This window comes from Trichomycterus rosablanca, chromosome 10, assembly GCF_030014385.1.
Source record: "Trichomycterus rosablanca isolate fTriRos1 chromosome 10, fTriRos1.hap1, whole genome shotgun sequence".
Classification (NCBI taxonomy): domain Eukaryota; kingdom Metazoa; phylum Chordata; class Actinopteri; order Siluriformes; family Trichomycteridae; genus Trichomycterus; species Trichomycterus rosablanca.
The window spans coordinates 16,561,697-16,586,177 of record NC_085997.1 but is presented as its reverse complement, the minus strand read 5'-3'; the positions used below and the strand labels follow the sequence as shown (position 1 = coordinate 16,586,177).

General features: G+C 39.0%; 1 protein-coding gene across 2 annotated transcripts in view; it reads left to right on the top strand.

Annotated features, from left to right (window-relative positions):
• ppp2r2d (protein phosphatase 2, regulatory subunit B, delta) overlaps positions 1–24,481 on the top strand; it is a 45,149-nt gene that overhangs the window by 6,848 nt on the left and 13,820 nt on the right. For both annotated transcript variants that reach the window (XM_063002895.1, XM_063002894.1), the window contains 5 exons: positions 21,013–21,110; positions 21,280–21,445; positions 21,680–21,792; positions 22,473–22,650; positions 23,773–23,937. In XM_063002895.1, coding sequence (XP_062858965.1) covers positions 21,013–21,110; positions 21,280–21,445; positions 21,680–21,792; positions 22,473–22,650; positions 23,773–23,937 — 720 coding nt within the window. The remainder of the gene's footprint in view (positions 1–21,012; positions 21,111–21,279; positions 21,446–21,679; positions 21,793–22,472; positions 22,651–23,772; positions 23,938–24,481) is intronic.

Sequence of the window (24,481 nt, the reverse complement as noted above, 5' to 3'; positions counted from 1 at the left end):
TGAGACGTACACCATCACCCATGGCGTCAAGCACAGCTAACAAAATGGCCCAAGGATGTAGACACCATGCAGTATTTTTAGTTGGTATATATAGTGTTTTTGTCACTTTACTTGATCGTTTAATATACCTGCATGATGATAATAGGGTGGAAAATTATTTGCTGTACATGTGAATTACATTAATTTAATTCCCAGTTACCGCCATTTATGGCTAGCTGAGCTCTGATAGCTGGCATGTTTTGTCATTGTCATTTCATGACTTCTTAATGGCATGACTTTACATGCCATCAGCTCTTGACCCCTATTGTTAAGGGGTACTGGTGGCTCTGTAAAATTGTACTGTAGAAAGGAATTTAAAGGCATGGTTTTGCTAACCTTGTTCAGGAATTAGTGCACGTCAGTGCAAGGTTCTTCAAACTGGAAATGAGATCAGTTTGGTATGATATAAATCACGTCCTTTTAAACCCAATGCTGATTGACAGTTTCCTTTACGAAGGAGTGCCAAGTTCCAGTTTTGATCTGGGGTTGGGTGACAGGTGTAATCTTAGTAAACAATGTATAAAGGCGAAGCTTTGCATTGAGTGGACGATCAAGGACCGATCAAAGTCAGACTGGACTAAAAGTGTGTCACCTCAGCATAAAGCACAGAAATACTTATGCAAGCCAGTCAAGATGCAAATTTTGCCAATTTCTTCAAAACAATAATCGACAAGCTCATATCATCTGATTACAATGTAATGTAGTTCAGGGGTTTTCAACCTGTGGGGCCAACCTGTGAAGTACCTGTCCAGGGGGGCGTGACATTACAAGGTTTTTTTTTTACTTCCAAATCTAAAGCAATTGATTTTTCACCCACAGGAGTTTCACTGACCACACACGCACGTCTAATGTTATTCAGCTCAGTCTGAAAAAAAAGACCGTTGGCTAGCAAAACTTAAAAATAGGGTGAACAGTGAAGATAAATCGCTGACAAAAACAATGACTTGTGTTGTTTGTCAAGGACTCCACTAGTAAGGCCATCCATTCCCGATAGCAGCGACTTCCCGACATTAGTGCAGTTATTATAAGACGATAAGCAGAGTTTTGCTTCCACACTGACATAATGCAAAATATCCACATCATTACACACAGATCCACCCGTGCACACAGATTCTGCAGTTTACCATGCAGTAAAAATGGCTTTTCTGATTTTATGAACTTTTGTGTAAAGTTCTGTCATTCATAGGGATGTAACGATGCACCAATACACAGTTAAAAATCGATGCATTTTTGCCACGATTTAAATCGATGATTCAAGTAAAATAAATCGATATTCACTTTAAACAGCGAAGGGCACTTGCGCCAGCCACCTCGCCTGGTTGCCAAATCGAGCTTTATCCAAAATGGGTGAAAATTCAAAAATTTCATTTGTTTTTTTACACAAAATGTGAAATGTGAGGGGAAATGTGCAGCATTGTTTTTGTTTTTGTTTTTTATTTAGATAAATAAAAGCTAAGCGCGCACACATTATTCTATTTTATTTTTTAAAGATAAATAATAAAAGGAAACTTTGGCTGCGTCCGGAATCGCATACTTCCATACTCAATAGTACGCGAAATGAGGACGTGAGAGCAGTTAGTATGTCCGAATACATAGTAAATAAAGAGGTACGCGATAAGTACCCGGATGACCTACTTATTGGGCAGCCATGTTTGAGTATGCAAGCGATGCACACTTGCGGTCCGTTAATGTATCCCATAATGCAACTGGAGCTGCGTAGGCGTTCGAAGAATAAGAAACAAGAAAGATAGCGGTCCTCTTTTTACAAGTGTAAGTAAGATAAATAAAATAAAACATTTTAAAGACGAATTAATAACAAAAACACGATAAATATCCAAAAGTTTGGCGAGTGGGGTTTGTAATGAGTCTGTAACCATGGTGATATTACATCATCACGTCCCACGTCATCACTTGACGTTGGAAAGATGGCGGATGTAGTGCGTAGCGGTGTTGTGTGCATACTGCATACTTCCGTGCTGGAAGTATGTACTTTTTTACCGGCAGAGTAGTGCATACTTCCTCCAATCTAGTACGTACTCTCTAAGTATGCGATTCCGGACGCAGCTATTGTCATAATTTGTCTTTCATTTCATTTTGTTTAAAAAAAATCAGGAAAAAAATCGTATCGTGTATCGTATCGTGGGTAGAGTGTATTGTTACATCCCTAGTCATTCATGATTTAAATAATACAAATGCATTATTTTTTTTTCTGTTTTGCTTTGACTAGCAGTTTTTCTTTAAAGGTTTGTGTGTTAAAGGTGATGGTGTGTCTTAATTTAACAGTCCTAAACTCAGCTTTTGGAAATTAATTTAAATCAATCTTTTTAATCGACAACAACTGTAAAACGGCTTCTTTGTTAGCTATTGGTAAGGCCCTGCCTAATTTACGTCGCTTTGGATAAAAATGTCTGCTAAATGCTGTAAATGTAAAGTAATTCTTTAGTCTGTTTGGCTAAACTATAGCTTACTGTACTACTGAATGTGCTACCTATGCTTTTTATTTTTAGGAAGGGCCTGTGCAATTGGATGTCACCTGCTCATAGCCAGCTTATTTTCTGTTAAAATAACAAACAGACAGGAAACCCACTATTAAAGATTTGCTGATTTAACACATTTTTAGTAGAGTGGAGTGCTAATTGGAACATTTCCACTACTTCCCTAGCTCCTTGGCTGTGTTTTGTTTTAGTGGTTTGCAGTTTACTTTAATAAATCATCTTTGCATAAGTTGAAGCAGTTTTGTGTTTTTATTTTGGTTTAAGTTGAGATTCTCGTGGCCAATTTAGATGGTGGAAGTGATGAGCAAACACAAGTGAGTGAGTACAGTACACCTCGCTGCTCCCAGACCACTCAACTTGTACTTAAACTTGTAAATTAAGGATGCTCAACTGCCACAATTTTATGAATTTGGTTTCGTTCTTTCAAACCTGTATAGCACAACCTTTTTCTACATTGGGATCAAACAGTAGTAGGTGTGGCTCATTACATTATTATGAAGTGTGTAGTGTTTGGCCAGATCCTTAGTCATTCCTAAACACATACATTTTTTATCTACTATCTATCTGCTATCTTTTTTTTGTGATATTATAACATTGTTTCATTTAAGGAAGAGTGGTAGAAGGTTGTGGGTTTAAATCCTGCCTCTGCCATGCAGCTAATGTTGGGCCCTTTTGTTGTTATTTATATACATTACAAATGAAGGCATTTCATCTGCATAAAGGCATTCAATGTTGTCTCTATCTTCTTTGATAACGTTGTGTGTTCATGCAAAATATGTGGAAGGTCACCTTTGCACCCACTGAGAGCTGAACTGAGAGCTGAAGAGCTGTGCTGTTTACCAATGGCAAAATGCTTTGCTTTCAGACAAGTACAGAATGAAATGTAAAAGCATATAGAATAAATATAGGATCAATTATTTGTAGTATGTATATAAATATATGTATTTATTTATATATATATATATATATAATGTAAATAAACATTTGAGGAGGTAGCTGTTTCAAGGAAATTCCCACACCTCTTTTTTTAGTTTTTATTGTTCCTTTTTAAACTTATGTTCTCATTTGTGCTGTCAAACTGACAAGAGAATAAACAAATACAATTCCTTGTTATTGAGAGTCTATAGCGACTGTTTGGAGCCTACAAAAGTGTTTTGTGTTGCATGGTGCATCTCGCTCTGACACTTATTCAAACCAGATGCACAGTTACACAGATAGCGTATTGAGATTAGCACAGATACTGGCACTCCAAGCCACAACGACAAAAAAGCTCACCTATAATAGGACCATTTTAAACATGCACACTCTTTTTGTTTTTGATTGTAACAAGTCATGGTAAACCAGGGACCGGCAACATGTGGCTACAGAGCAGAATTACTGCCCTTCTACAGCCCCACCAACAACATTGCATTTTTAAGTAAGAATCAAAAAATCCTCCTTTGCAATAAAATAGTGCTTTAAAGTAAAATAATGCTTTGCTGAGGTCCTAAAGGCTGGAATTAATGTAAAACTGTATAATTTACCAACCCAAAGCACCGAGCACCGATTTGACCGCTGTGACGTCCCAGAACCAGCACCTGGTTGACCTGCTTCTACCTAGTAGTGCTGAACACTGGTCATTTGACTGCAGCCACCAAAACAAATAAATAAATCTTTGCACTGGATCAAATTATCTTTTGCATTTCAAGGCTGTTATGTGCAAAGGTTCACTTGTGAATAAATCTTTTTACAAGCCCATTGAACAGTTTAATATGTTTGTTTGACAGAAATGTGGAGCAAGATTACAAAAAAAAAGACTAAAGCCGATCAAAACATTGATTAAAAAGAATAGACAGCTGACAAACTGAAAGCATTCATTTTTTAAGTGGTATAACGGGCGGTAAAAGCATTCAATTGGAGGAATTCTAATCTTCTGACTTGGGAAATCCTGTTTTCATTGAGAACGTCTCAACAGAAATTCAGAGATAATAACACAAGATTACAATAACACAAGGACTGACCGACCGCCTTGCGACAGATACATTTACCATCTCTGTGTGATCTCTGATGTTCAATAAATTTGTGAAAAACAAACATTGTGGCTCCCAAGGTGGGTTTATTGTGGTTAAAAAATGACAGATTGGCTCTCCTTAAAATTTGACCTGCTGGGCACGGTGGCTCAGTGGGTAGCACTGTCACCTCACAGCAAGAAGGTCCTGGGTTTGTTCCCCAGGTGGGGTGGTCCGGGTTCCTTCTGTTTGGAGTTTGCATGTTCTCCCCGTGTCTGTGTGGGTTTCCTCCGGGAGCTCCGGTTTCCTCCCACAGTCCAAAGACATGCAAGTGAGGTGAACTGGAGATACAAAATTGTCCATGACTGTGTGTGTTTGATGTTAAAACTTGTGAACTGATGAATCTTGTGTAATGAGTAACTACCGGTCCTGTCATGAATGTAACTAAAGTGTAAAACATGATGTTAAAATCCTAATAAATAAATAAATACATTTGGGCTGCCAATCCCTGTATAACCTTTTTAGAATTTAAAACTAGAGAATAAAGGTCTGTTTAGCAGATGTTATTTGTTCTATGGCGCTACATACCAACAATAATCATCCCACAAACAAACCCTTCAATTTATACAGTAAGAAATCCCTAAAGGTTCACTGCCAAATAAGTTGCATAAGCCAATTCCAGCTATACACTCCTAATCATGCTCTACAGGGCATAACTATGTAGGATCTACATTATTTTATTGTAGTAAGGATGTGTGGAGTAATTGTAGGGAAGCTATTCGGAATTTAGACCATTTTAAATGGATGTAAACATCATTGTAATTCTAGTGCTAGAGGTTCTCATCCGATGTCATTTATTTCATCCAATGATAGTGCCGCAGCTAGGGGTGTGCTATATCGTATTGTTCACGGTAATACAGGTATAATTTTTAAAACGATACAAAAAAGCCCATATCGTAATAATAGCGGTATTCTGCGTTGTTTACGTAATGACGTCACACAGCTACGCAAATGGCGTACGTTCGTTACGTGGGTCATTTGGGCACAGCAACGAGTATGGCGGAAAGCGGCTCTGCGGTGGAGGAGCTCGTTCCAAAAACTCCCAAGTCCACCATAAATTAATCTTTGGCAACCCAAACCCCAACCACCGCTTTGCCGGCAACTTTTTTGCGGAAGTATTTCTGCACGCAGGTTCACACAGGGACGCAATTCAACAGCGCACCTCCACCAAACAGTTCAGGAATACTCTTAACATTACTGTCAACCACCAACGCAGAAGTAGTACTACTGCTACTTAGTACTACTACTACTGCTACTTAGTACTACTACTACTGTACTTAGTAGGAATTGTGGCGCGCTACGAGTAATGGCGCCACCGGGCTCTGCACGTTCCAGTGTTGCCAGATTGGGCGGTTATACGCCAAATTGGGCGGATTTTGTTGGGAAACAATTTAATAGCAGTTAAATAACACTTCTATTTTAAAGAAAATATTCCGTTTTAAGAAGCTCCAGCATTGTAGAAGGCTATTAAAAGTAAAGTCTATTTTCAATGCTGATTTGACTTAATAGTGTTGGTCAGTCTGTATCATATTGTTAAAAGAAAATTAAAATTAGTTTTCCATGCATTCACGCTAGCATGTTCTGGGGTTCAATTGAATGTCATCATTACACACAAGTTAGCAGCCAAATTATAAAGTATTGCAAAGGAATATCTTTGAAATTCTTCCTCATTATGTTAAGGTTGCTATATTTTGGGTTTTTTTACTTGTCAGGGAAAATGAAGAGAGAAAAAGCTTAGTAGTATGCGACACTCACTGCCTGTATAGGTAAATGAGTGAGTGAGTGACCACATAAAAAAAGGTATCAGTTTCTGTGCGACCCCTGTGTGAGCAATGGTCTCAGTCTGGCCACCCCTATGGAAATTGTCTGACTCGTAATTCTTACATATGTCTTACATTTTTTTACGAAGTGTTAACTTATATTAATAAATAAAAACTGAACATTATTTTTTTTTTGCAGTAGTGTTTTCTCGAAATAAATAAAATATTTTTCAGTGTTTTGTTATATCGCCAAAAATATCGTTATCGCAAAAATAACCTGAAATATCGTGATATTATTTTAGGGCCATATCGCCCACCCCTAGCCGCAGCTAATGATTTTAATCTGCAAATTATTTGTTTGATTTATTAATTTGTTTTATTTTAAATGTAAATTGTATAAATAAAATATTACACAAGTTTGGAAACAGGCTTTATTGAATAAAAACAGTTAATCTGACTGTGTAGAATGTAAACATCGTAAGAACAGTTTTAACCTTTAAGAACATGGATGTTTATACTAGGCAGTAGCTATCAGAATATTAAAACCAACGTATCTAAGTACGGGATGTCAACAAAGTAATTGTTCCATTGATCCCATCTGTTCAAATGTAATTCTAATTGATTTCCAACAGCTTAGGATTGATTTGAACTAAAAGCGTAACTACAGATCACTCATGTATAAGTTGTTCACAGTGCTGATTAGTCACTCACCCACCTTCCGTGCCAGAACCTGTTCCAATCACAGAAAACCGGTTGCATTTGATAATTGTTTAAATCATGATTGACAGAACAATCACACACAAAAATCACAAACTGCTTTGCTTCGGTGAGTTATGCCTAGTTCACACTACACGATTTTTGCCCTGATTTCGCTCGCCAACAAGTCGCTGCTAGATGTGGCAGCTTGGAAGCAACTCGCCGTTCACTCAGGGCTCAGAAATCGGCTCTCGATCGTTATGTGTTAACTGTTCAATGACTCGATCCAAGCGGCTCGCCGAGCGTTTGCAGACTCAAGAAAAATATCTAGCTTGTTAAATATCTGGACCTGTCAGGGACTCAAAATCAATCTGTGCAAAATACAGAAGGGAAACCAGGGGGGAGGAGTTGTAAATGTGTGGAACAGGGGCATAATATAGTATCTAACAATATATATGTCGGCACACACAAGCTTTACCATCCCTGCTGGCTGCATAGCCAGATCCATATAGAGGTAAATATGTAGCAAAAGATTTGCACCAGTGAAAACAAAATCTGTACAATTTGGATCTGTAAAAAATAAATTTGTAACTGTAAAAAAGATTTGTACCTGTAAAAAATACATTTGTACTTTTATTTTTGATGTGAGGATAAAAACATTGCAACACAGTTTCAAATCTGCCCGCCACGAGTTTTGCAACAAATATCTCAGTCAGCGTGTTGCAAAACTGATCTGTACCTGTAGCTCCCGAGGGGCGGGGCGTAGGGGTGCAGGGGGCGGGACTAAGGGGGAAATAGACGTCATTACCGACCAATCAAAGGAGCTGGTTTTTAGCTTTTTATTTTTTACAGTTACAGATCTTGTTTTTACAGATACAAATTGTACAGATTTTTTTTCCAGTTACAAATGTATTTTTTACAGTTACAAATTTTTTTTTTACAGATCCAAATTGTACAGATTTTGTTTTCACAGGTGTAAAACTTTTGCTACATATTTACCTCCATAGATCCACTCCTTCACCCAGATTCATTTATCTTTCCTACTTGCTTTTATGCTGCACATAAGCGCACAAACAACTTTGATCGCTCGCTTCATGCTCACGTGCAGTTTTGGACGTGGTATCATTAAACCCCTTGTCTAGAGATGGGACGATCAATCGGCTACGAATCGGTATCGGCCGATTTTTAATAAAAATATGCTATCGGCGATATTTCCTAAAAGTAGCCGATCCGATCGTGTGATATATAAAGACCACGTTAAGTTAACAGCTCAGTGGATTGATCCGGACTTTGAGCTACGAAGCACCAACCATCACATCACCATTCATCAACCATCGTACAGAAACCACCGTGAAAGCTCATACGATGTAATTTTGCTGATTGTAATATTTACTTTAAAAAGATAATTCAACCCGGTCACATCTGAGTCGATTCTATCAGCACGTTATATAAACTCCTGGTTCACTTTGGTAAATCGTAAGCGGTTCTTACTTGTGATGTAGATGAGAACAGAAAACGTTACAGAGCCAATCAGAGGCAAAAGTTTATTCATTATCAAATTCGTTAGTTCAGGATCATCTGCTGAACTTTTAGAAAACTTTTAGCTCCTTAGACGGAACGAGTCTGACGGTCGGTTACAGATCTGTGGTAATAGCAGTTTAATTAAGCTTTTTAATGAAGCTTTTTAATGTAAGAGAGTCACACAAAATGTTCTGTAGTAGCTGGTGTTTATTTAAAACCACGACATTTAATTAATAACAGTAAACACGGAGAAAGAGAAGAAGAAACTGAGAAGAGAAACTTACGCTTCACATAAAAACGAATCAACTCATGAATCAATGAATCACTTATAGCGATACTGTGAACAAAGCGTCTCTTCTAAAGGCACAAACACAAACACACACGCGCGCGCTGCTCCGGTTTATCTTTACTGTGAGGCTCTTTTTAAGTTTATTTACTGCTAATCCCCCCCCTCCCGGTCGGAATCGGCTATCGGCCGATGTCCCTGAAAGGAGATCGGAATCAGTGCCAAAAACCCCGATCGGTCCATCTCCCTTGTCACTTCTCATGTGTGTTTTCGTGACAAAACGTGGTTTGGGAGACCAGACTGACTCATCTGAGATTTCTTTCTGGTGATAGATGGTGTAGTGTGTGACCCCCTATCACCGATCAGTCATGTAGTGTGAAATCCACAACGACTTAAAAAACTCCCGATTACAAGAGATCCAGTTGTGCAGTGTGAACTGTACAGCGACCTGAACAACTTGAAAGTCGTGTAGTGTGAACTTGGCAATAAACTCTGTATGTGACTTTTATAATGATGTGGATAATTTGCATTAGTGCTTCAACATAGTTATATAGCCGTTAGTCAGATAAAATATTTAATAAATTCCTTAAACAAGATTCCGTTCAATTCTCATGTCTCATTCTTTCTTACTCATTCTCTTTCGTTTAAGCAAATAAACAAAGGAAATAAATGCTGGTAGCAGGATATTTTATTAATACTGTCATGTCACAGTTATTCCACACCTACATAAAAATGCAAATCTTAAAACCTGCTGCTAGTCTGTATGACCTAAACTTGGGTTACAACATGATTAACACATCTGGAACTTAATCATGTCCCCTACCTTGCTTTCTTCTTTGTTATATAAGCACCTCCCAGAGTCAAGTGTTCAAGGTGTGTGCACTAAAAGGGCAATGAGTATAAGATGATTAACAAAACATTAAACCTTCATAAAGATGTAATTGGGAGTATTGTCTAGAAGTTCCAAACTCATGACACAGCGGTGAACCTGCCAGCGCACTGGAGAAAGCCCAGAATTTCACTCAGAAGCTTTAGCAGTCTTAACAACAAAAGATAATTAAGAAATACACCCAGATTATCATCTATTATTCACCATGTTTTACAGTGGGTGCAATATACCATTAGGCAGCCAGATGTTGGACCAAGCTGAAAATTGCAGAAGATGGATGTTCTCCAGTCCTCCGTGGTCCACTCTGTGTGGTGTTGTGCTATCCTCAGTCTGACTCTTCTTTGCCTCTCAGGGATGAAGGGCTTTTTTCTACCTTTGTACTACTCGCCCCAAGGAGCCTGTTTCAAACCTCCCCTGCTTTGCACTTTATACCCAGCTGCCATTTACCATTCTTTCTGTAGTTCGCTTTGTAATACTGTAGTTGCTGAGTGACATTTGAATGAGTTGTTGGTCATAGCGGTCAGTGGAGCGTTGTTTTTGCCCTCTGGTTGTCTGTAGCTTTATTGTCTATGATGTCTGAGGCTTGACCTTGTTCGCATGAACTGCCATCTGTGAACTTTTAAAGATGAAAGCAGCCTGATGCTTACTGTGGGTCTGTCTGAAAACCTAGTGAGCTGCCTAGTTGCCTACTGCCTAAGTAGAGAGGATTCTAATAAGACATCGACTTAAAAGGTAGATTATTTGGACGCATTACTTAGACAGTGATTACATCGCTGCAGTTTCTTCCTAAGCTAAAACAGTTAGCCTTAGGCCATTCAAACCAATAGCCTGAGGTGGCACAACCCGCTAGCATGCTAGCTAACATCTCCCTCTGTTTACCAAAAACGGTTAAATTGTCACCGAAAGCCTGAATTTGCTATTAAGTCACACTTGTGCACCTTTTATACAAATTAAGTTAAATTTGTAAAATGTAAATTTAAATAAAGTTAAAATGAATGAGAATTGACTCCACATTCGTCTGCCATATTTGCAATATTTTGTGAGAAAAGTTGTGCCGCACTGAATGCTGGGATTGTCTTCATTGTTAAGGAAGCATTGGATGCTCCCTTGATATTCAGTCAGTTTATCGCTTTGAAATAAGGCACCTTATTAGGAAGCATTTAAGGTATCTAAGAATTCAGACAGCCTACTTCTCGTGAGCGTGTGTAGGATGACGTAAAATGTATCTATTTAGAGAGCTCACTAGATTTTCACACAGACCCTGTACCTTTCTGCCAGTGAAGCTGGAATTTAACCCTTTTTAACCAGTTTCTCAATCTGTACAATGAAGTGTGCTTGTGCTGGAACCGAACGCTGGATTTGAATGTCGGTCCGCCATACATGTTAATGCTGATTTTCAGAGTGGTCTCATTTTTAATTATTAATATTTTTAAAGCTGGACATGTAGAAAAGACATACTATAAATACTATGAAATGTACCATTGTGCACATTCTGATGCCTAACATTTAACACTGGGCATTCAGAATAAAGTATGCAAAGCTCTAATAAAATTAACAAACATATTTGGTTACAATGTGTGTGCTGTGTCGCAGTAGGAAACGTTCCAGGTAGAATAATTATTCATTTCAGGTCACATTCTTCTATTTTTAGACGAATGTGTCTTTTTTTTCTGCCAGTACGACTGGCGAAAGTGTTTTCTGATTAAGTATGGAGGATGAATGCAACAGATTCGTGAAACAGTTGGGCTACGGGAGATGAAGCCAGTACCCAGCCATGTTTACCGTGAACTTGATGATGGTTCAGTGTAGGGCTGGGCGATTTTCACGATTAATTAGGTTAATTCGCATGAACGTTTTCACCCGATGTTAGAAATGTGACAATCGCGATTGTTTACATACTTTATATTTTAATTAAAATACCAACATGTCACGAAGCAGAAACTGACCAGACGCTCGCGGAATATAAATCAGGGAAAGTTTAATATAAAAAGGGCAAAAACAGTGTACAAAATCAGGTAGAGTCCAAAACCAGAGAATAAACTAAAACAGTAAATGGAAGACAACGAAGATTATACACACTAACGGTTAGATTCAGAAATAAGGAGCGCAAACACGATCGGCAAAACGAGACACAGAGTTCAAATAAGTCACTGAATCAAACACCGCCGAACTGAATCAAAACTCCGGAGCCGATGAGCGCGATCAGGATTGGCTGACCGGGACATGTGATAGTCACGTGAGAGTCCGTTGGAGCATGGGAATTGTAGTCCATATTGTTAGAAGCAGAACTTGCCCCCTCCATCCACCCCCCAGAGTCACAAGAGGACAAAATCAAAGCTGAGTAGAGTGATTACTTGATGCCCCCCCCCCCCAGTGTAGATACTGATACAGACTCACTCAGTGGTGGAAACAGTACAGTACAGGCTCGTGTTCCTTTTAAGAAACCTGTAAAGAACTTTTTGTAGTTCTTTTCCTAATGTAAGGAGGTTCTGCTGCACATTATTTAACATAAGAGTTGTTTGTGAGCTATTCTTATAAAGGATATAGATAATTCAGATTTCTATTTTGTTTTAATTATTGTGATATCGTTGCTGTTATAAAGTTTGAGTCCTTTAAAAGGATAGGTGGTGGTGTTAGTATCTTTGCACTTCTGCAGTCTTTTAAATTACAATGCAAAAAAAAGAAATTTGAGTCTTATTTCAGTTGCATTATACAAGAACAAAAAAAATCAAAATCGTAATCGAGAATCGGTTATAATTTTAAAATAATCAAGATTTTTTTTTTTTTTTTTTTTGCAAAATCGCCCAGCCCTAGTTCAGTGGGAGATGTTTCACTTCCACTGCACACTCACGTTAACCAGATATAAATGGTTACAAACCAAATAATAACACAAGCTCTGCCGTAAAGCAGCACTAAGAATTTGAAACTGCTTTTTCCTCAAGTGCTTGTTCATGGCACTTTGAGAGATTTGCCTTGTATGGTTTGCAGCTAACCAACTTCTTTGTAGAATTTAATGTGAACTGCTTCTATACTTTAATTGTTCATTTAGTTTTTTTTTTTTTTACTGGTAAAAATGTGACGGTACTAACTAGGGTTGAATCTGTTGGCGTGAACTAGACAATTCATTAACAGTTTAATATGAACAATAAATAACAGTCGATAAAGACATTTGTTGCCAATAATTTTGCTAATTGATTGTCAGTTTTCGTCCAATTACACGATTGCATTATGTTTTCTCTCTACTGATGTTGATCTCCACTTCTGATTGAGGTGAGCGAGAATGTCTCACGCCACCTCAGACACGTGTGCAGTAGCCGACTGCACCTTTTCACCTGCACGAGGCGAGTTCATATGCGAATCAGCTTTGTGTACGGAGAGCCACACCCTGATGAACGCATTATCCCTCGACTCTGTGCAGGCGCCATCAATCAGCCAGCAGAGGTCGTAATTGCATCGGTTATGAGGTCCCTATCTGGCTTCTCGCCCTGTATGAACAACAAGCCAATCGTTGTTCATGTAGCCGCCCAGGCAGATGGCAGAGCTGAGTTTCTAACTGATAAGTTCGAAATGTCAGCTTTGGTGTGCTAGCATGTTTTACCACTGCGCCACCTGAGCAGCGATTCTGTCAGTTGTTACCTTCTTACTTTGCACCATGTCCCACAAATTTACAAATGTAGAACTTAGGAAAAGATGCCAACAGCAGTGCTTTTTTTTGCATTAGCATTTGTAATTAGTATTTGTTTAAAATATACATTCTGACCGATGAATCGGTTTTGCTCTGTGTTTATGTTCATCTTACTTTTATACGTCATTGCCACTTTTGCCAAGCTGCGCTATTTTTTTATTATGGACTTGTTGTGAACTTTCTTTGTTTTATATTTTGATAAGACTCATTAAGCTTCTCACTTAACTGTTGACTGTCAGTTATTGTTTAAATACATTTGGCTAAATTTGCCTCTCTTTTCTAAATAATTTGGTTAAATGAAGTTCTACGCAAATCCACATGTGCAGAGTTTAATAAATTGCTACATGCTGTTCTGTTACCACCTGGATTAAACCTGGCTCTCTGTGGTACTATCAGCTGGCTGGGTGTCTACATTCAATCATGTCTGTGTAAAGTTTTTCTGTATTCCTGCCCTTACTGTGTGGAGTTTGCATGTTCTCCCCGTGTCTGTGTGAGTTTCCTCTGAGAGCTCCGGTTTCCTCCCACAGTTTAAAGACATGCAAATGAGGTGAACTGTAGATACAAAATTGTCCATGATTGTGTTTGACATTAAACTTGAACCGATGAATCTTGTGTAATGAATAACTACCGTTTCTGTCAAAGTAACCAAAGTGTAAAACATGTTAAAATCCTAATAAATAAATAAATACATATCCGTAGTTATTATAAGATGCTATGCAGAGAGTAGTCCTCACAGTGACACACAAAGCTTTAACATGTGCAGTTCAATGTGCAGTCAGACTTCATACCGATGCTAAACGGCTTCTGTTTGTTACTTTAAGGTTCTGGGGGGGATGAGGGTGAGTCTCAAACCAGCAGTCTGAGCTTTTGTATGTCAGATCTGTAGCAGCGCTCAGTTTAAATCTATAAAAAAAATACATTTTAAACTGTTGGTATATAACAAATTAAACAATGTCTTTTTTGTTGGTCATCAGTTGATGGGTTAATCACCAACAACCCTAATTTAAATGTGCTGTAATTAGTGATGTCCCGATCCGATCTCAAAGATCGGAATCGGGGCCGATCAAGGCATTTTTTAACTGATCGGTATCGGCTTTACTAATGCCGATCCTAAGCCCGATCTTTAGTTTTCCGTCAGCATGTCCGCTGTGTGGAAATACTTTAAATTGGAAAGTGAAACAAGTCCAACAGTGAAGTGTAATGTCTGCAATGCGAGCGTTTCACGAGGCGGTAGGAGCAGAGCTGCGTTCATCGCTGTAGAATTACTATTTATACGGTGTGTGAGTCAAGGATCACACCGGTTTACAAAACAATAACTTTTAATCCGAGTGCGAAAACTTCAGGACCATAACATACAGCTTTTACGAGTTTACGTGTTACAAGACTGAACGACATCTCGGTATCAAACACTCTGATTGGCTTAGTTATGTAACCGAGCGTCGTAGTGATGCACTCGCTTAATAAAGAAATAAATACACGCTATATTCACAAATTGTCAGGAGCAGAACACTTTATTAACTTCTTCTGTTACGGTACCGGTTAGCCAAGCACGTTATTCCATGCGCTATGGAAGCCCCAAAGGGTCAAAACACACTCACTTAGCGTAGAAACGTCCATCAAACCATTGTCACAACATTTTGAGTGTTCCAGTTTTACTACTACAATGCTGCACTAAGTTTGTTTACTTTTATTTTGTAAAAAGAAAAGAAAGTTAAGCAATAGCTTAGATGCAGGCAATTTTTTTCCTACAGCACTGAAGAGCTATTCCGTTGTTAAACATATTCATTGGATTAATTTGAATAACTGTAATGTACTTGGAGTGTGCTCTGTGTGAACAGTATTATCTAGTTCTTATCTAGACAATATCTAGAAAATACAAGTATCGGTTTGAGACTCGGTAAAATAATGAATTTTTTAACATATTTAAATATAAAACATCTTTTAAAATTTGTTTTAAATGACACAAAATGAAGAAACAACTTGAGTACCGGCGTATAAATGACCCCAGTGTGTCGGCATGGCGTTAAAAACTAATCAATCAATCAATCATTGAGACTCGGTATCGGATCGGGATCAAAATGAATGATCGGGATCGGGAACAAAAAAACTTGATCGGGACATCCCTAGCTGTAATGTAAATACTGTAGGGTGGCACTGTTACTCTGATATAAAACTATAAATACATTTAGAGTGGATATTACCGTCAGCTTTTAAAAATCTCATTCTGAATATAGGGGTGTAAAATATATTGTTGAATAAAATGCTGCTCCATGGAACAGATGTTCTGCAAGCTAGAAAGGTTTGCAAAATTTGTGATTGACAGTTTATACATGGTTAGTGCTGGTTTTACTCTCTCTCCTCCTCTCATCCGCGGTGACGCTGTAAGTGTAGTCCACTGCAGCTGGTTTATCAGGGTATAAACAGGAGGCTTTTACTGTCTTGCATGGGGTTTCCTCTCCCATCCTGCCTGTCCAACATGGCCGAGCGGCTCCCCTCGAGCTTTCTGTTTACACACAGAATAGCGCCGTCACTTCTTCTCCCCGGCACGTAAATCTGACATCTGCAGCCTTCAAAGCTGGTATCATGGCCTCATGCTGTGTTCCGCTATGGGTACCCCCCCCCCCCCCCCCCCCTTCCACCCTCCCACGCCACCCTCCATTTTCTGGGGAACCATGCATCATGATCTACTGTTCACACAGTGAATGAGGGTTTAATTTTACCTCTGTGCAGGATCGGCGATGCGGTGCAGGCATGACTGGAGGTAGAGCTGAAATTAGCCTGTATTCGTCTTTGCTTCTCTGCATGCCAGTCACCTTCAGCGTACGCGTTGTTGTTAGTGTTGCAGTAACGTGCCAGATCCTCAGTTCTGCTCCTTTTTTTCTTCCTTATTCTAACAAATGTGCTGAAGTAGCAGAAGAGGAGGGAAGGGGTTAGTTAATCACTACGCCACTTTTGGCCATTTGCTTAGTCATCTGATTAAACGCTCTCACTGAGGTGTGCCCACAGCGTGTATTGGTCTGAGGAGCTTTCCCAGATCTGTAACGTTAACTCGCCGAACGCTTGACCGTCCCCTCAGAATATCATCAGACGCAGCGTAGAGGAGGGCTAGAATGGCATTTTCACGCTCTCCAGCATGGGTAGGTGTGCCATTCTGATGCTTCTCAGTGTTTTGTGAAGACAGAAGGGTTTTGTTTCTTCGGTCCTCTGTAGTTGTTTGTTGACAGGTATGGAAGGATTGTTATATGGAACTTAATGCTAAATGAGATGGTTATTATTGTATTATAAGTATGCAAATGAACTATATTGTATTTTTGGCTTCTTTGACTGAACGATTTAGCTGGATTTATTATAAGTATAACATTTGATATGCATTGTAATGATACTTTTTGATTGCTTTTTTGCATGTTAGATCAGTTGTTGATTTAATTTAGGTTTTTTGTATCCCAACCTATAAAGACTTTCATATGCAAAATTCCAATTAATGCAATTCACTTTATTTTATCAGGTTTATGGTCGATAAATATTATTCCATGGTGACAAATAAAGGTTTTTTTTTTTTTACACAAACTTTCAGTTTGCTAAACGTTCTGATTTGCTTTTGCGAACAATAGCACAACTGTGTACCTGACCTGGCTACAAATGATTTTATCAAATTGTGACACGGTTCACAGTCTGGAGGCCAAATTGGATGGTTACAAATGTTTACATGTCTCTCATGGTTGCACTTTTTATTGTATAGGGTATCTATTAGCTTAGTGTCTAAAACCAAAATTTCTAGCTCAGCCATGGCTTGGCGGCACGGTGGCTCAGTGCATAGCACTGTCGCCTCACAGCAAGAAGGACCTGGGTTTGATCCCCAGGTGGGGTGGTCTGGGTCCTTTCTGTGTGTTGTGCAGGTTCTCCCTGTGTCTGTGTGGGTTTCCTCCGGGAGCTCCGGTTTCCACCCACAGTCCAAAGACATGCAAGTGAGGTGAACTGAAGATACTAAATTGTCCATGACTGTGTTTTACTTTAAAACTTGTGAACTGATGAACCTTGAGTAACGAGTTTCTGTCATGAATGTAACCAAAGTGTAAAACATGACGTTAAAATCCTAATAAACAAACAAACAGCTCAGCCATGGCTATAAAGAGCTATACTGAGCTATAGTGGTGGATCAGTCTCAGTCTAAAATTATGAATTTTGCTTAGTTGTTTGAAAGTCTAACTGAGCAAAAACAAACTGTGTGTGTTAATAAAAGCTATTCAGACAGCTTTCCCCCAAAGCTTGGAAATCATAGGGGTGTGTGCTGCATCATTAAGCTCTGTTTTAAAGCTCCATAGAGTAGACTTTAAGTGGTTACTGGGTGAAATACTACAGCTGACTGTGGTAACCATCTAGCAATGATAGTAATAAGATTGTTATGGAGTTAAGGACTCTTGGGGGCACAGCCAGCCCAGCTTTGTGTTTGAGCTTCAGATGCTTTTGTATCTTATACTTTGGTCATTGTTTTAACAGTTTTGATATTTCTGCATTATTTCGCAAACGAGGCTCCGATACTAAACATCCGATACCGTGTACCTAGTGCACGTTGCTGCGTTATGCCTGGTTCACACTACACGACTTTTGCCCTGATTTTTGCTCGGCGACTGGTCGGCGCTAGATTTGCCGGCTCGGGAGCAACTCGGCGTTCACTCTGCGATCAAAACTCGGCTCTCGATCGCTAAGTGTGAACTACCCAACAACTCGATCCGACCGGCTCGCCGAGCGCTCGCGACCGGATCGAGTTTTCTAGCACGTCAGATATCTGATCTGAGATGTGCGACTGGGAATGAGTGACATGTCGAACAGCCAATGAGAACGCAGGATACGGTGTGAGGGGGAAACGCAGGAGAGGAGTGTAAACAGGTGGGACAGGGGGATAATATAGTTTCTATCAGAATACACCGGCACACACACACACACACGTTTTACAGTATTTCTGACCTGATCGTTCTCTACAAAACATAACAACAAAACACCAACATTGCAAAAATATTTATTAATCTCCAACTCACTACAGAACAATCCATGCTATTCGTGTTGCCAAATCCACTCAGATTCATTTATTTTTCCTTCTTGATTTCATCACATCAGATGAAACACAAACACTTTGATCACTCGCTACTTGTTGACGTGCATTTTTGGACGTGGTATCATTAAACTTCTCGTCACTTCTCACGTGTGTTGTTGTTTAAAAAAAAAACGGTATTCTAAATAGGTATTGGTATCGGTATCGGCAAGTGCAAAAATACATGTGCTCGTACTCGGTTGGGGAAAAAATGGTATTGATGCATCCCTAATAAAAAACCATACATAATGGAACACCCCCACCCCCATTATATTTTCCTCTACACATACATTTAAATAATGTCAGTGGTGACTGGGTGAGTTTCAGTAATGTTAGGATTAGTGGTTTTAATAATTAATTGATAACCTACAAAGAAGTTTCATTGATGTTGTGAGTTGTTCAGATCGCTGTACAGTTCGCACTTCACAATTTGGATCTCTTGCACTCGGGAGTCTTTTCAGTCATTGTGGTTTTCACACTACACGACTGATCGGCGACAGGGGATTTCACACTACACGATATACCATCAGGAGGAATCTCAGATGAGTCTGTCTGGTCTCCCAAACTACGGTTTGTCATGAAAACAAACATGAGAAGTGACGAGGGGTTTAACTATACTACATCCAAAAATGCATGTTAACAATAAGAGAGTGATCAAAGTTGTTTTGCGTAAAAAATTGTTCTGTAGTGAGTTGGAGGTTAATAAATATTTTTTTGCAATGCAACGTTGGTGTTATGATTTGTAGAGAATGATAAGGTCAGAAATACTGTATAACTTGTGTGTGTGTGCCGATGTATCCTGATAGAATCTGTTATGCCCCTGTCCCACGTTTCACAACTCCTCCCCTGCCAGTCGCCCGACTGATATCCAGATATTTAGCATGCTAGATACCCTCTCTTCAGTCGAGCTGTTCGGGCCGAGTCGTTGAGCAGTTCACACATAGCAATCGAGAGCGGAACTTCAATAGCTGAGTGAACGCCGAGTTGCCTCCGAGCCGGCAAATCTAGCAGCGACCAGTCGGCGAGCAAAAATCAGGGCCAAAATCGTGTAGTGTGAACTAGGCATTTGACAGCTCATACCTGAGATTTTATTCAGAACAGAACACTTTTTAATGCATTCATATTATTTAGAATATAATGCTTTTATTTGTCATATATACATATACACAGGTACAGTACAATGAAATTCTTTCTTCATATATCCCAGCTTGTTTGGGATCAGAGCGCAGGGTCAGCCATCGTACAGTGCCCCTGGAGCAGAGAGGGTTAGGGGCCTTGCAAGCAAGACCTGGGATTCGAACTCTCAACCTTTCAATTGATAGCCCAAAGCTCTACCCACTAGGCTTCCACTGTCCCTATACTTATATCGTATTTGACCGAATCTGACTGCATGTTAAGCTTTGCCCGTGTGGCTCTGTGTGATAATACGCAGAACCAGTTCAGTTTTTAAAATGTGGATTTTAAACTGTAGAATCTAGATTTTAAACCGTTTATTACGAACGCTAACTGAACAATCTAATCATAGTAAAGTCGATGCAGTCGATATACCTTCATTCTGTGACATGATGCAGAATATTCTCATCATTAAACACAAATCCAATTGTGCAGAGTTCACTATGCAGTCAGACTCCATGTTGACACAAAGCAGCTTCATTTCAACTGTTCTAGTTTTCATGTTTAATATTTAAAGCATTCATGATTCATTCAAATAAAAGCATAAAACGGTTTCCTGTTCAGATTACAATTTTTCAATGCGGCTGTAGGCAGAACTGGCACTGTGGGTGGGTTGGGTGAGTTTCAAGTCAGGACACTTCCTACAGTTCCTTCGTACAGACTGTAGCTACTGCAGCTGCTGAAAATGAATTTAAAGGACGTTTTTAATCAAACACAGCATTAATCAATCAATGACATCTGTCAGTTCTTAGTTAATCATCAAACTCTCTAAGTGATATTTAAGTTATGAATGATGAGACTAGAAAACTATTAATCACTTTAGCAATTTAAACCACAAATGGAAGCTGGTTTTTTTTATTTTTTATTTTTTGTATCAATCTGGGGTCTTTTTTTGGTGGTTTAGTTTGGCTATTTTGGATTGTAATCCAGTATTAAACTGGAATTCTGTCAATCTTATTATAACTAATGTCAGAAAGAGATTTAAGATTCTGGCAGTGTGTCTTATTTAATCAGCCATTGTAACTAATCGTGCTCATTGTGTTTCTCAGGCTTACTGTTCTGTGTTACTGTTCTCCGGTTTCCTCCCACAGTCCAAAGACATGCAAGTGAGGTGAATTGGAGATACAAAATTGTCCAAGACTATGTTTGATATAAACTTGTGAACTGATGAATCTTGTGTAATGAGTATTATTATTATTATGAGTATTATTATTAGTATGAGCTTATTTATCTCTGCACCACCTGAGAGTCCATCTGGATGTGATTGTAGATCACGCTCATCGAATGACGTTGGTGTTAATACTTGTTATTTGTGTGTTTGTGTTTTTCAGCTGATATTATCTCAACTGTTGAATTTAATTACTCTGGTGAATTACTAGCGACGGGAGACAAGGGAGGAAGAGTTGTCATATTTCAACGAGAACAAGAGGTAGGCTGAAACGTTGCGTGGCTGTCGAACTAAGAAAACTGACTCCATAAATGTATATTGTGATTTTTTTTATAAACAAGCATTGAACACTTCCATTCTTTTCATTTGAGAAGTTGTTCATCATGTGACCGGTTTTAATTGTTGTATTTTTGTCTTTGCCCAATTTCAGAGTAAAAACCGACCCCTCTCAAGAGGAGAATACAACGTGTACAGCACCTTTCAAAGCCATGAACCTGAATTTGACTATTTGAAAAGTTTAGAAATTGAAGAGAAAATCAATAAAATTAGATGGCTGCCTCAACAGAATGCTGCTCACTTTCTGCTCTCCACCAATGGTAAGAAAATTCAGTTCTGCTTTATTTTATTTTATTCTAAACCTGTAGATGATGTAATAAGTGTTTCTACAACTTGTTCTGTGTTAAAGACTAATCAGAAATTCATTATTGACTTGTGAAGATGTTCCTTTTATTTTTCTGAGGTTCTAAGCCTGAGCTAATTATTGTTGAAGCTCGTACTCATAGCCTGAGAAGATTATGCATTGTCACTGACTTTCTTCTGTCTTTTTGCAGATAAAACCATCAAGTTGTGGAAGATTAGTGAACGGGATAAACGGGCAGAAGGTTATAACTTGAAAGATGAAGATGGGCGGCTTCTAGATCCGTTCAGAATCACAACACTGAGGGCAAGTCGAGCTTTTTCACCTTATCCATCTCCCTTCAGTATTATCTTATAAAGGTTTTTTGGAAGGAGACAAAGTAGAGAATTGTGCAATAAATGCATTGTACAGGTATTAGGTTGATTGGCTGCCCACACCACACTGGCTCCTAAGCGTGTGTAATTCTGATTGTGCTGGATGTTATAGTGGCATTTATTGCAAAAGCTGGGCGGCACGGTGGCTGAGTGGGTAGCACAGTCGCCTCACAGCAAAAAGGTCCTGGGTTTCGATCCCCAGGTGGAGTGGTCCGGGTCCTTTCTGTGTGGAGTTTGCATGTTCTCCCCGTGTCTGCGTGGGTTTTCTTCCGGGAGCTCCGGTTTCCTTCCACAGTTCAAAGACATGCAAGTGAGGTGAACTTAAGATACTAAATTGTCCATGACTGTGTTTGACATTCAACTTGTGAACTGATAAATCTTGTGTAACAAGTAACTACCATTTCTGTCAATAATGTACCCAAAGTGTGTAAAACATCCTAAAAAATCTTAATAAATAAATCCTGAAATGTATAACAAAACTAATAGTCCCAAGAAACTAAGAAATGCAAAGAAATAATTTTTTTAACATTATTTTCTTGGTGAGACCCTTAAAGAGACCATTAAGGTGGTTGCCAGTCTTTCTGATGATTTCTGATTTGCTTATTTTTACAGGTACCGGTTTTGATGCCCATGGACCTAATGGTGGAAGCGAGTCCACGCAGAATATTCGCAAATGCACACACATATCACATCAACTCCATTTCAGTAAATAGTGATCATGAAACATACCTTTCTGCAGATGACCTAAGAATAAACCTATGGCACTTAGAAATCACAGATAGAAGTTTTAGTATCCTTTCTAACTTGACTTGATGATTTCTTGGCTGTTTATGAATCAATTTATAAATTTAACACTACGGCAGCAGTGAACACATTTTTACAACTTAAAACTAAAAGATATTCACAAATGGCAAATGAATGGAACACACACCAGAATAATAATTTATACAGTGCAAATCCCATTACAGGAGAAAAAATGTCAACCTGTGACCATTCAGTCTACACAAGATGCCGTATTGGACACACCAGAATAACACGTATCTGATAAAGTGAAGCCGTCTCATATTGTACAGCATGCTTACAATAAAACATTTAAGCCTTAAATGAGGCAGCACAGTGGCTTAGTGGGTGGCTTAGTGGGTAGCACTCTGGCCTCACAGCAAAAATGGCTGAAAAATATGAGTGAGAAAAATGCAAATCTATTCAGTGTATTATATATTTCGAGATCTCTTGTCCCTTAAAGAAAGAGGTCAGTGCAAATAAAATATAGAATGACATTCTGACTGATTACCTAATAAGAATGGTAAGAATGGCAAATCTGTTTAGCCACCCCCTTAAGACATAGCCAATTATGTCTGTGTAGATGCCTGGGCATGTGTGTGCACACATACATACATACACACTACACATGTGCCTTTGCAAACACTGGACAGATTTATGCCGGTTAAAAACTGGGATTTCAGACAGTTTCATAGACTTCAAAAATTCTTAGAGCAGTTCTGGTGAAGCATTTAGGTGTGTGTACCCTGAGTACCTCCCCTTTCCCCTTTTTATGAGAGCAAAATGCTTTCAAAACATTTAACATGTTTAAAAAAAAAAAAGCCCTGCACTGTTCATAACCAGACCTCATGAAGCGAAGAAAAACAAGCTGTAGGTCAAAGGGCAGAAAAACAATAGTGTTCACAAGGTGCTGTAGCATCAGTGTGTATGTTCCATGCCACCTTACACATACATGCACAAAAGGGCTTTGGTGTTTTGTTTTTTTTCCCCTGTGTAAACATAATTTGTTACCTGACGTGTTACTCATGTCACGAACTCTCTTTTTTTAAATCGGCAACAAGCCCACATTGGTGGTGTTTTTAGTCTTCTTCCATTTTGGCAGAGTTTTCCTTTACAGCTCACCCTTCTCTAGATATTGTAGATATAAAGCCTGCCAACATGGAGGAGCTGACGGAGGTGATAACGGCTGCCGAGTGCCACCCTCACCAATGCAACGTCTTCGTCTACAGCAGCAGCAAGGGAACCATCCGCCTGTGTGACATGCGGGCAGCAGCTCTCTGCGATAGACATTGCAAATGTAAGTGGTTTTCATTGTTTTTGGTGGTTGGTTTAACACCCGTTTTGTGCTTATTGCAGCTTTTAATGTTTGCATGTGTGTTGAGGGGATGGAATTCTGCTCAGTCAGTAAGCACAGCACCAGATTTTTCTCTGTGCCACTGATTTATCTGATTTCTCCATCTGTGTATTTCATTCAGATTTTTAGCTGTTGGGAAATAAATGGACCAGACAGCTACATTTAAAGTAAAAAAATGTTTCTAGTTATGTAAGGAGTCAGTACCTGTATATCACTTCTCCATTTTTTCTGGTCTCGAATGGAAATACATTCTTGAGCGTTTATGGTAGTGGACTATTGATTGGAAGGTTTAGTGTGTGAACACCACTACTTTTATGCTTTCACTGTTAATGATAATACAGTGGTACCTTGAAACTCTTGTCAGTTGGTTCTGGGAGTGGTGTCGAGTTTAAAAGGCATTGAGTTTCATGGTATTTTTCCCCATAAGGATGTATGTGTTCATGGTCCCGTAAAACTGCATATATTTTAGGCTAATGTAAAGTAATGG